At 66.6% G+C, this 13071-nt stretch overlaps 1 protein-coding gene across 3 annotated transcripts in view; it reads right to left on the bottom strand.

Moving 5' to 3' along the window:
• The window catches only part of PACS2 (phosphofurin acidic cluster sorting protein 2), a 39751-nt gene extending 28426 nt beyond the window's left edge, over positions 1 to 11325 (bottom strand). The window contains exon 1 of one of the 3 annotated variants that reach the window (XM_036238167.1): positions 11103 to 11325. In XM_036238167.1, coding sequence (XP_036094060.1) covers positions 11103 to 11221 — 119 coding nt within the window. In that variant the 5' untranslated portion in view covers positions 11222 to 11325. The remainder of the gene's footprint in view (positions 1 to 11102) is intronic. The other 2 variants (XM_016121467.2, XM_016121468.2) reach the window with 2 other exon arrangements.
• Between the last annotated feature and the right edge of the window lie 1746 nt (positions 11326 to 13071).

Here is a 13071-nt window from a genome sequence, read left to right as displayed (position 1 = left end):
GGTGTTTCGACACCACTGGCTCGGGACTTGGGCTTATCAGCCGCCCCGGAGCTCTCGCTGGTGCCAGGCACGCGCTCGCTCTCACGAGGCCACGGCGGACGGCAACCCCGCCTCCTTTCCGTGCCCTGGTGCCCTGCCCAGCCCCTCGAGTCTCTGACAGCGGAGCCCCCTTTCTCCTTGATGTTACAGGTGCCGCTCCCACAGCGAAGGGCTCCTGCAGCAGTGGGCGTGTGTGCGGTGGTGCTGGCGGCACGGGGCCCGGCGACCGCGGGCGGGTCGCACACCGTGACGACGCGTGAGCAGAGCGGGCAGAGGACAGCACGGTGGACGTCACGCTGCAGTCCCAGGAGGTGCCGGAGCACGACGTCCCCGCTCGCTCCCGCACGTGCAGCCTCGCCCAGCGCTTCCCTTGGTGCGTGGCCCCCTCTCCCAGCGCGTGACTGGGAAAGGCCAGGGCAGCAGCCGCCGCGGTGCGAAGCAGACGGCGCGCACGCAGGGGTCCCGGTCCGTGTCTCGCTTAGGGCTCTCGTGTGCTGCCCGTGGGCGTCTTCACGGTCCTGCCGCCTTCACACACAGACAGCTTCGCCCCCTCTTAACCTCCTCCCACTCGCATGCGACAGGGCTCGTCTCCTGGAGATGGGTCGAGGCGCACCAGAGACCGTCCGGGTCTCCGGGGGCGACGGGAGCTTCCCCTCCCGCTGCTGCCTCCCCGAGCCTGCTACCGAGCCTGTTACCGAGCATCGCGCACCTCATCCCACCCGGCAGGTTCCCCTCCTCACCGGCAGCGTCCCCTCCGGCCCCGGCTGCGGTGTGTGCTCCATCCTTTCCCGCTGCCCTGTCCCGTCCACACTCTGCTCCATCACGCTTCACGGTGCCACCCTGTGCCTGGTTTCCAGTCCCCTGTTCCTCGCACCCCCGTGACCGAACACCTGACCTCTCGTCCCTAACATGCACACGTAAATGAGGCATTCGGTTCCCAGCGTCAGCACCCACTGTCACCCCAGTGTGGGGCGTTGGCTCTGCAGGGTGCTTACCCTGGGCCGGCCTAGCACCCCATTTCACAGGACCCCACCACAGACGTGCTCCTGGGGCCCACTGGCCTGCCTCAGCCACCCTCCTGGCTCCAGCCTGGCCCTGGGTCCCCCTCGTCCACATGAACCCAGGGGGAGCTGCTGGTCACTCGGCCGGGCGTGGGTGCACATCCAAGGCCGCGTCCTGTCCCTCCTGGCCTGTCTGGCCCTGATGGCCTTGCCGGGGCAGCTGGCCTCCTCGCCCACGCAGGGTGGCACAGCGTGGCTACTGGACTGCTGCAAACACTAAGGGACGTGGGTACAGTCACACGTCCCCAAGAACTTGCAAAGCCAGGACTGGAGGTGCCTGCAGGCAGTCGGCCGTGAGGGGCGGCAGAGCTGCACAGGGGCGCACAGCCCTGGGCGACTGGACACCCTGGGCTGGGCTGTCGTCTGGCTGAAGGCAGGTGTGACTACCTCAGAGCCACCTCCTGCCAGCAGGTGGGCCCCCGGCAGACTGGCGGCCCAGCCAGCACCCAGGCCCCTGCCTGTGGGCCTCTCAGCACCAACACCCACGGGAGGAGCTCCTACACCAGGTGCCACCTGGCCAGCCCAGAGGGCAGGTGGCCTCCTGTGGACCTCGCCCCACCCAAATGCTGCAGGGCCACCCACGTCCAGGCTGTGGGCAGGAGAGCTGGCCTGGGCGCTGGACAGAGGCTGGCTGTGTGGTGGGGACAGAGCCTGGAGGAAGGGGAGGTGCTGGCAGGGAGGGCGGGCCGGCACCACGGGGCAGGTGGTTCCAGGGCCGGACACGTACACCGGGGGGCCGACCTGCCTGACGGACTCGCAGGGGAAGCATGGGGGCGCCCGGGGGCACAGGGGCAAGTTGGACATGGGGTCAGGGGTGATGGACACTGGGCCTGGGACTCAGGAAGCCAGTGGGGGATGGCGAGGGGGCAACTGGGACCTGGAGAACAGGGGCAGCAGGGACCTCCGGCTAAGGTCACTTAAGGTTCCTGGGGGCGGGAACACGCACAGCCCGGGGAGGACACGGGGCTCTGCCATGGGGTCAGGTTGCGGCAGGGACCCCGAGGACAGGGAGGGTGACCAGGGGGCAGCAGGGAGCAGTGACACCGGGGGGGGGGGGTGTTGCAGGACAATGGCATTTCAGTTTGCAGAAAGTGTCACCCGCCGGCCTGCAGGGCAACCCACCCTCCACGGAACCCCGGTTCTCGGTGGGGGAGGACAGGACCTCCATGGGAGCAGATGATGCCTGGACCAGCATGAAGCGGCACTTCTCTCTCGGGGAGCCCGCCCCCCCCCCCCGCCCCTGCGCACAGACGCACCCGGGCTGGGCGGGAACGGGCTCCACAGGGCCCTGTGACCCAGGGTGAGGTGCGGCAGGGCAGGCCCGACCTGGGCTGGCGTTGCTCTGGGTTTGGAGGCCTCACCTCGGTCTGCAAAGGAGCCCGGGGCAGCAGACGCCGAGCGCCCCCAGCCCGGCCGCACGCAGAGCGGGTGGGTCCCAGCTGCGACTTGTCCCCCGGGAGGGGCACTAAGCGCTATGACCTCCTGGGGAGCAGTGTGGCAGCGGGGTCCTTCTCCACGGAGGGAAACGCTCCTGCTTCAGCGGTTTAAGTGCTTTCAGTGTCCTGCGCAGCCACCCACCGCCCAGGGCTGTCACCTCCCTGTGCTGAGGCATCCATTACTCGCCGCCACCCTCCCGAGCCCCGGCCCCGGCCCTGGCCCTGCCGCTGGGCTCTGCGCTCTGACTCCCAGTCAGCAGCCTCCGCTCTTCTGCGACGGCCTCCTTCCCTGGGGCCTCCTTCCCTGGGGCCTCCTTCCCCGGGGCCTCCTTCCCCGGGCGGTGTCCTCGCGGCCCATCCCTGTCACACGGGTGTCGGGACGCGCCGTTTCTAAGGCTGAGTGCCGGTCCACCACGTGGGTGGGCCACATGAGCCTGCCCGTCAGCCGTCACGGACGGGGAACGTGGGGTGTGACATCTGAGTCCCTGCCCCGCCTCTCCTGGGCCCCCGTGGGGACTGCGGGTCGCGGCCACGCTCTGCTCCTGCATGGAGGTTCCCCACGGGCTGCACCGTTTCCATGGCCGCCAGTGGTGCCCACGGTTTGGTTTTCGTCTTCGATTCAAAGCTTGTTAGGAGAGGGTTTCCCACAAACAGGCCCCAGGACCCCAGGAGGAAGCAGGGCTGCCTTGCTCGGCCGCGCCCCAGCCCGGCCCTGCCCAGGGGACGTGTACCTGCCTCCAAGCGCCCATGCGCCCAGCCGTGCGTTCCTTCATCACTCACTCATTCACTCATTCACTTGTTCATTCGTTCACTCATCACGCTCATTCGTTAACTCCGTCATCATTCATTCACTCTCATCATTCATTCACTCATTCACCTGTTCTTTCATTCATTCCCTCCCTCCCTCACTCGCTGAGCCAGCTCTGGGTAGTGACACGAAACGTGGATGTCACCGAGAGCAAAGTCAGAGGTAGGCAGTGGCCCCAGGAACATGGGCGCAGCGCCCATGGCAGACAAGGGCCAATGTCCCGAGGACAAAGGCTCTTACTGAAGCACAAAGGGACAACGACCCACAGAAATGGGGGACGGCGTGCAGAGGCACCCCCAGCTGTGCGCTTGGAGCCGTGCCCAGTGCCGTTCTGAAAGGCCCCGCTGCACGGGGGAGCGACAGCACGTCCATGGGTGCCCTGTCACCAACTGGGACGCCGCCCGGCAGGCCTGCTGCGTCTGGCTGCCCCGGCAGGGAGAGGAGCATGGGGTCCCTGAGCCCCCGGCGCCTCCTCCCTGAGCGAGGGCCGTCCCCAAGGCGCCCACCCACCTGCTGCCCAGCAGACGCCCCCCAGCCTGTCACCCCGCCATCCTGGGCACCCTCCTGCCAACTACAGCCCAGGGTCCAAGTGGACCACACCGCACACCCACCTGCCTGCCTGGCTGATGTCCTCAGATCTCGAGTTGTCTCTGTGGCCCGTTCTTGAAACATTTTTATTGTGGTAAAAAGCACATCACATAAAATTGGCCATTTCGACCATCTCAACATGTACAACTTGGTGGCATTGAGTACGTCCAAATGTCAAGAAGCCTTGCCCTGGAACTCCAGGGCATTCACCTGCCCGCCGGGATGCCCTGCGCCTCCCCCGGCCCCGCGCCGGGCCCTGGCGGGCGGGCCGCGACGCGCACAGCACGAGGTGCCGGTGCCCGCTTCGCCCGGAGCAGCACGCTCCACCCTCGCCCGCCGTGGCGAGTCCAGCCTCCTTCCCGGTCTCGGGCCAAGCAACACTCCCCTCCGGCAAGCACGTCTGCCCGCACGCTCACCCGCCAGTGGGCACCTGGGCTGGCTGCGGCCTTGGGCGGCTGTGCGGGGCCTCTGTGAACATTCACGGGCAGGTTTTTGTGTGACCCCTGCTCTCATTTTTTTTGGAAAACTGGCTGGCTGGGCCACATGGTGACTCTGTGCAACCTTCAGGGGCTTCCGACTGCTGTCCAGAGCAGCTGCCCACTTCACGGTTCCACCAGCGATGCCCAGCTGGGGGCTGGCACGGGGCCTGACCAGGCCCAGCCTGCCTGCCGCGGCAGTGCCGGGCCGTGGGCAGGGAAAGCTGAGTCGTTTCCGAAAAACTCACCAGGACCCGGACTGGCCCTGTGAGAACACTGACGTCCCGTTTCCTCCAGGCACATGGGGACGTTCGGGCCATGCCGCTGGGGCCCCAGTGTGGGGACCGGGGGGGGGAAACTAAGGCCCTTCTGTCCCAGGGCTGACCCCTACCTGTGCCACTGTCTGTCTGTCCTAGTGGGAGCTGGGGCTCTGCGGGGGCAGCTGGCCAGGTGGCCCCCATGCTACGGCCTCCCGGAGCAGGTCCAGGGTGGGACAGAGCAGCACCCGCTCGCGCCCGGCCTGCTCGAGGTCCACGCAGCGAGGGCACCGCACGTGAGACCGAGCGCCTGTGCGAGGGGGCAGCGGGTGTGCCCCGAAACGCCGGAGCACAGTGGGTGCTGTAGGCCGAACTGTGCTCCCCAAGTGCACGTGCTGAAACGTAGCCCCAGCGTGACGGATCGGGGGGACCCACGCGCGGCATCAGCCCCAGCGTGACGGATCGGGGGGCCCACGCGCAGCATCAGCGCTCCCCGCCCACCCCCTGTGTGGGAGCCAGAGGCTGGCCCTCGGGGCGCAGCGGCACCCTCCCCACCGCCGAGCCCAAGGGACCAACGCCTGGGACGGGACGGAGGCACGGAGGGCACATCTGGGGGCTTCTCCCCCGCAAGGGGGTCACGACCCCGCTCTGGACTGCAGGGGCTCCGGGGTGGGAGAGTGGACTCGCCGTCCAGCAGGGACACAGCCTTTGGAACGCTGAGTCCAGGGTGTGGGGGGCCCCTGGGCTGACCGCGACTGCCACCTACGATGTGCCCGTTTGTGCCACGTGGCCTCCTGCAGACTCCCCACTGAGGAAGAGCCGGTGGCCTTGGAGGCCGCCAGCAGAGGGTCGGCGCAGAGCCCACCGGGCACGGTGCTGCTCCACTCCCGCCTCGGCTGCCGCAGGCCGGCAGAGCCAACACGGCCGGGGCCCCAGGTGTCCCAGCCCGGGACCTGGCCGCACAGGGAGCCCCGAGCAGCCCACCCGTCCCCCTCTGCCCACTGACCCCATGGCACAGGGGTGGCTGCAAACGCCATGTGCTTGGTGACAACGATATGTGGGCCAGGTGTGGGACCCCCACGGTCTCCCAGGGGGACACTGCACCTGTGGCCCTAGCACAGGGCCCTGGAAGCCTCAGAGCAAGCCGTCTGCACTGGACCCGCTGCAGGGTGTGGCCCTCCAGGACAGCGACACATGACATCTGACCAGACCCTGGATGAGGGCTCTTCCGAAACGAGGAAACATGAATGCCCGTGTGCAGCAAACACACAGTCCCAAGAAGGATAAATGATATCGATAATAAATTCAAACCCCCTCACCCTGAATCCAAAGACGGACCTGATCCAGGGAGAACACGTCACCCCTGGAACCACGAGTAGGCTGAGCACAACCCGCAAAACCCCAGAGGCCACAGGGCAGAGTCGCACAAGCGCCGGGGGCATCAGCTCCCACCCGGCACCGCCTCCCACCAGCAGAGGGCGCACCGGGGGCCCGGGCGGGAGGCGCGTGCGCACTGGAGCCCCGTGCAGGGGCCTGAACCTGCGGGCCCAGCCCGCGAGTGCGCCTCCCGAAGCCCCCTCCGCCTCCGCCGGCGGACACACGGGCTCGGCGGTGCGGGGAGACATCTCTTCTTTAGCAAATCGGTAATATCAATGGACCAGAAAACAGATTTCTTGGAGGAGCTAATACAAAAACTCGATCAATCTCCACCAATCTGCAAGGAAGAAATGACCAAAAATAGTAGAGGAAAAGCACGAGGACGAGAAGGAGGGCGACAGGAGCAGGTGCGCCCAGCTCGGTCACCCGGAAATGGCCAGCTGCCCGTCGTGAGCCGGTCTGGGCTTATCGGCACCGTCGCAGAGGCCGGAGGGCCATCGTCACGGGCTGGCGTGGCCGCAGCCGGCACTGAGGTGCGCCAGGATGCGTCCCAGGCGAGGGCGGGTCAGTCACCAGGGAGCCAAACAGAGGCTGGCTCCGGCCACCTTGGGACCTCCTGGGACAGATGGGAACTGAGGGGCTTGGTGTCCCCGCTGGGCAGGAGGCCGCAGAGCCAGTGGTGGTGACCTGGGAAATGCCAGTTGCCCTGGACATCCAGAGAGATGCAGCTGGCCCAGCAGACAGCGCTGGTCACCAGCCTCACCGCAGCAAAGCAGGCAGCGCGGGCACCCCCGCCCCGGGGCCTCACCTGGGAAAGGACCCCTGAGGGGGAGCTTCCAGAAGCCCTCCCCTCCTCCCTCCTTCCCACAAACAGACCTGGGCTTCTTGGGGCACCATACCACCCCACTTCTCCGCTGAAAGTGCCCTGCAGGTGCCCCCCACGTCGCGCCCAAGGAGGGGACGCGCCCCAGTGGCATGGCCTGGGGGAGCAGCAGCACAGTGCACACGCCCAGGGCCAGATGCGTCCCTTCCCGCGGCCCGGGGTGCCTGCACAGCCGGCCACCGAATGAGCCACAGCGAGTTCCAGAACATCAAAGGGACCGGGTGCCACGTCCATAGCCTCCTCCAAGCTCAACATGACCAAGTGAGAAATGAACGATGGGAAAAGAGAAGAAACAAATCTGACGACAGAAAAGTCCCTACAAAAAACCATATGCTTAGATATTAGAAACTTTAAAATATATACCACATTAAAGAAAGAATGATGGAAGATTTTAAAAACATTTTAAACTGAACAAGTCTACATATAAAAGTTTGTCAGATGTAAAGAGTTACTCGTTTTGTAGCTACAACTGTGTACGTGAAAGGAAAGGAAAATAACGAGCTATGAATTTACCTTAAGAAATTAGAACCAGAAGAGTAAAGTAAACCTGAGGAGCGTAATGGAAGGGAATAAAGATACAAACTAATTTCATCTTACAGAGCTGATGAGCCCTTGGTGAGACAGGTCAGTGTGCATGTCCACCTGCACGAAGAGTCCACTCAAGGAACTAAAGGGGACAGCGACACAGATCCTGCAGACGTTAAAAAAAAATAGTATAAAACACTTTTAAGCCAATAACCTTGAAAATCTGAACACAATGGGCAAACTCCCAGAAAAAATATTTTTCCAAAACTAACTCAAAGAGGCAAAGAAAGTGTCCTACAACCATCAAAGAGTGAATCGTGAGCAACCGTCCCACAAAGCCATCCCCGGCTCAGGTTGCGAGGTGGGTCACTTCCCTCGAACAGTCCAGGAGCAACCGGGAGCAAGCATCCGGTGCCACCCAGAGGACACCACCAGACGAGGTGGCCAAAGAGGAAGCGGCCCTCAGCTCATTCCGGGGGGCCCCGGCAGCACCCCGGAAGCGGGGACAGCAGACGCGGGGGACTCACAGAGCCCAGACGTGGACGTGGTTCTAGGCGCATGTCCCCACAGGACGCCCACGAGCCCTGGCCACTGCCAGGGGCGAGGGGCGGTTTCTACCGGCAAAGCCCTCGACGCATCTGCCACACGGCGCCGCCAGCGGAAGAGGTGGCTGGTCACGGTCACCCCAGGCACAGATCGAAACCCAGGCAGAAACCAGCGCACGGCCGTTAGAACGGCCACAACTGAAGACGATGACGCCGAAGGCAGCACCGCTGGTGGCGGTGGAAGGTGGTGCCGCCGCTTCTGGAAGCTGGCGACACCCACCGACCTCCCTGTGGCCAGTTACTACTGAAGTAAAAAGACGTCCCCACGGCCTGTACCCCAACGGTCACAGCGGCTTGGAACACGACCACCCCACCCTGCGGACCACCAAATCACCCGGCACCAGAGGCAGCTTTAGAGGGTGGCCTGTCCCTCGCAGGCGGCTGTCAAAACTCACACCTCCCACTGAAGACCCTCCTTGCGTGTGAACCGGCCTCCGCGGCCCCCCCAGATGGCCAAGGAGCCGAGGACGGCGAGCATGGGGACACATGTCTGACTGCGGCAGCTTCGGCCGCTGAGTCACTAACGCCAACAGGAAAAACAGCTAAAGGGGTACAGCTAAAGGGGTCTAACGTGCCCAGACCCTGCTGGAGCCCGGGACACGAGGCCCTCTGGGGGTCCCAGCCACGGCACGGCAGACGCCACTCGGGTCCGCGGCAGGAAGAGCGCTGTGCCACCTGGAGGAAGTGGACGACCCCGAGCCGTCTCGCGTCACCGCCCCGCTCCTGGCATGAGCTCCCTGCCACCCCGACAGGAGAGGCAGAGGCCGACGCCACGCACAGCCGAGAAGCGCTCGCCGTCAAAGGGGGTCCCTGTCCGGCCAACCCAGGGCCAGCGGCCTGAAGCTGCTGCAGAAACTCGGGGGAGGGGGCTTGGCACAGAAAAGGAGGAGGAATTTTGCTGACAGGGAAGTACAAATGACCTGCCTCAGAGTTAGAGAAATTCGCATTGAAACACAATACCATCTCACGCCCACCAGGTTGGCAAAAACGAAGTCAGGCTGTGTTGGCAAGAATGCGGGGGGAAGGGGGAGCGGAGGCCGAGGGGGCGGCCGGAGCCGGCAGCACTCTGGGAAGCCACCCGGCAGTAACGCCAAGCACACACCCCGAACGCCCCAGACAGCCGGCACGTGCCCATGACAGGCCGGCTCACCAACAGGTGACCCACGCACAGGACAGGGCAGGGACGGGGACGGCAGCGGCAGTGCGAGTGTGACCGGCCGAAACCTGGCCGCAAGCCGGAGGTCCTGGCAGAGCAGAGAGACGCCGCTGTCTGACGGGGCCATCAGGGAGCAGTGACAGCCACCAGCACGGAGACCGCTGGGACACTCGGGGACCAGGCACAGCCAAGAGCAGAGGCAACATGACCCGTCCTCCACGTGGCCCGACGCGAGCCTGGGAGGCCGGCCTGGCAGGACGCACGTTCGGCAGGGGCAGTGGGGCCCGCCAGCCTCCAGGGACGGTGGGGGGGGGGGCCCTCACCAGAGCCTGTGTTGTCATCCGCCGTCCACTCTGCACCTCCCAGCCAGACACCCAGGCCCCCACGTCCCGCCCCGCGACCATCCCGCACTCACACCAGTGGGCGTGGTGGAGCGGCCCCACCGGAGGCTGACGGGACCCCGTGCAGCCCCTGCCTGGCTGGCCTCTCATGTCACACACACACCCCCCGCGTAAAACTTCAGGGGTCTTTCGTGGCGTCCTGGGAAGCCACTGAAGACTGAAGAGGCACAGCAAAGGCAGGGCACACTCTGCACTGCCTGGGGACATGTGGTCAGCAGTGGGGCAAGCGCGGGCTATGGCAGTTCTGACGGGCGAGAGGTCCGGAGGGTGCCGGGCCTGGGGCAGGAGGGCCCCCAGGCTGTGCGACCCGGCCGCTCTCGTGTCAGTGGATCTACACGAAAGGGCCATGTTCTCTAGAACGCAGAGGGGCCCAGGCCGGGGGTGGGGGGCACTGCTGACTCGGCTTTGGGGCCCACTTAGGGTGGGAGTCGCGCCCTTCCTTCCGCTGGGCACAGCCAGGGCCCTGCACTCCCAGCCCAGCGCTCCGGCGGGGCAAGCCCAGCTGTGCACGCTGCGCCCCCAACACCTCACTCGGCAACACCTGCTGAAGGGGCCACGGTGGGGGGCACAGCCCCCGGTGCACACCGGCCACTGGCTGTACTGGGTGGCGCTCCCGAGGCCCCACCCGCCAACAGGGCTCCTCAGGGACCGCTCTTCCCCGCGGGCCACTCCGCCCCGTCCCAGGTGGGCCCTGGCGTGGACGCCAGCAGGGAGCACCGCGACGCAGAGCAGAGAGCAGCGCAGCATCGGGCTGGCAGGAGGGATGCGGGAGCTGGGAGTCTCAGTGAGACGGGCCGGCCGGCTTCCTCCTCCAGCTGCTCCCTCTGGGCGGCGGGGCTTCCCCACCAAGCCGGAGGGCAGTGTCTTTTGTGTTGGCAAAATTAATGGCATGATGCAAACAGCGGTGTTTATGTACAAGCCGATGTGTGTCCATCAGAAGGCAGGGGCAAGCGGGAAAGTGCCACGACCACCCACCACCACGGGGACAGAGGCGGAAGTGCTCGACCCCCCAGGACCAGCAACACAGGTGTGTGCTACGTGGAGTACAAGCGCGGTCCCAGGTCTGCGTGTCCTCAGAACACTGCGTGCCCTAGGGGTCACTTCCAGGCCGCTCAGACTTCACAGTGCGGCCAGACGCAAAAGGGAATCTGTGATACCCGGTGGAGATGCGACGCCCTAGGTCGACTCCAGCAGCACTGCATCAGTAGGCAGGTGCAGGGACGCCTGCTGGGAGCCAACCAGGTGAGCGCCTGGGAGAGCCGGGAGGTGGGGACCGCGGGGAGCCTGCGCGCGTCAAGGGGTACTCCCAGGGAACGCGTGCGCGTGCCGAAGGTGGGACGCAAACGCCACGGCCCCGGGCGCGAAGTCCCGGATGGGATCCCGTGTGAGCGGTCCCGGGTGGGGATCCCGGGTGGCCCGTCCCGATGGACGGCCCGGGGTGGCCGGCAGGTGCGCGCGGGAACAAAGCGGCCGGCCGAGCGGCGGCGTACCTGGGCACGCAGCTGGGGCTGGAGCCGTCCACCTCCCAGGTGGCGAACAGGTTCATGGGCACCGGCGTGTTGAGCGCGGCGGGCGCGCCGGCCAGGCCCAGGCGGCCCCGCTCGGCCATGGCGCCGGCCCCCCGCTCCTCGGCGGCCTGGGCTGAGGCCGGGCCGCGGACACGCGGCGGCGGCAGGCGGCGGGCGGGCCGGGCGCGCGGAGGGCGGCGGCGCGGTCACATGGCGGCCGGGCGGCGGGGACGGCCGGGCGGGCGGTGGACAGGCCCGCGGGCGGCGACCAGGCTGCGGCCGCCCCGCCCCACCCCGCGCCCCCCCGCCCCGCGCGCCCGGGACGCGCGCCCCGGCCCCCGACCGCACCGCCCCCGCCGATTGGCTGCGCGGGCACGCGCTCGCCGCCCCGGGCCCAACCACGGCCGGCGGAGCAATCGCCGGAAGTGAGGTCAGCGCCCCGCTCCCCCGGCGCCGCGCGAGGCCGCCCGCCCGCGGCCTGCGGGACCGCGCGCCCGCGCCTGCGCACAGGCCCCGCCCCGCGCGCCCCGCCCCGCCCCCCGGGAGCCGCGGAGAGGGGCCGCGGGAGCCCGGGGCCGCCCACCCGGCGCGCCGGCCCCGTGCGTTCCTCTGCGCAGCCCCCGAGGAGCACTCGTTGTCCCCGGGCATCAATCCGGGCCTCCGGGCCTCCTGCGAGTCTCTCCGTCCCCGCGCATTCCCCGCGTCCCCTGGCGCCCTCTTGTCCCCTGCCGTCTCTTGTGTCCCCCGCACCAACCCCTAGACCACCGGGACCCGCTCCCCTCCTGTCCCCTGACGGGCCTGGGCACTGCCGGGGGCCTGCTTGCAGCAGGAGGACCAGAGGTGCGCGCGGCACAGCCAGCGCCCACCTCGCCCCCGGCGGAGTTCTGGCTTGCCAGGAATCTGGGGAGCCCCCCCTGGCTCGATGTGTGGAGTTGGTCCTCCACAAATCCCCTGCGGGTGTCCTGACTCTGCGCGAGCCTCTTCATTGTCCAGCCACACAACGCACTTGCTGTGTTTTTTTTACACAGGACAATGGAGAAGAAATGTCTTGGGGCAGGGGCGCTAGTGACCCCGGGCTCACAGCGAACTTGGGGACCCAGGCTAGTAGGAGCAAATGACCAGAGCTCCCTACTGGGCCCCACGGGGAAAGGAGATGGGAACAGACCCTAGGAAAGGACATGGAGTTTGGGGTCCAAGGAGTCCCCGCCCGCACCCTTTCGGCGGCTTTCTGGTGGGTCACCAGCTGCTGAGATTTGGAGAAAGCTTTCCCGGCAGGTCTCTCCCGTCGCCGTCCGTTGTCTACAAGGAGTTTTACTGAAACGCGTCAGCGGAGCACCTCGCTTCCTCCCCTGCCCTGGGGTCTACCATCCCAAAGGCCCTGGGAGCTCTGTCTCCTCAGGGGACCCCTCGCGGGCTCTCTCCTTTGTAAGAGCCCCGCCCCGAGCTGTACCTCCTGTGTCTGGAGCAGCGAACAGCTGGGCTGCTGAAAGCCAGGGGCCCGCTTTGGGGAGAACAAGAGGGCCTGTGTCCCCACGTGTTCCAGCTCCTTCGGGTGGCACCGCCGACCATACGCGGGTCTGCCCGCCCTCGGCCAGCTGACTGGGTATTGTCGTCCATTCCCAGGCCAGCCACCTGTGCGTCTCGTACCTATGAGACAGCGGGTGTTCGTAGAGCGGGCAGCAGTCCCCTGTGAGGACAGGCTCTTTGGTGGCAGGGCAGAAGACAGACACCCATGGACCTCAGCACTTGGCAGGCTGCACTGCGGGGCAGCGCGAGGTGCAGTTAGATGAATGGGCGCCTGGCGCCGCGTCTGTGTGCGCCAGCGTCTCACCCGGCAGAGAGTTCAACGTGGGGCGGCTCAGCCGCGCACCGGGGGACTCAGCGGAACTGCGCCCCGCCTCCATCTCAGGCACGGTCCTGAGCCTTTCAAGCACAGGATGGCCCTGTCGCA

Source organism: Rousettus aegyptiacus, unplaced genomic scaffold (genome assembly GCF_014176215.1).
Source record: "Rousettus aegyptiacus isolate mRouAeg1 unplaced genomic scaffold, mRouAeg1.p scaffold_m13_p_21, whole genome shotgun sequence".
Lineage (NCBI taxonomy): Eukaryota > Metazoa > Chordata > Mammalia > Chiroptera > Pteropodidae > Rousettus > Rousettus aegyptiacus.
The sequence above is the reverse complement of the archived record's forward strand: the minus strand, read 5'-3'. Positions and strand labels throughout refer to the sequence as shown.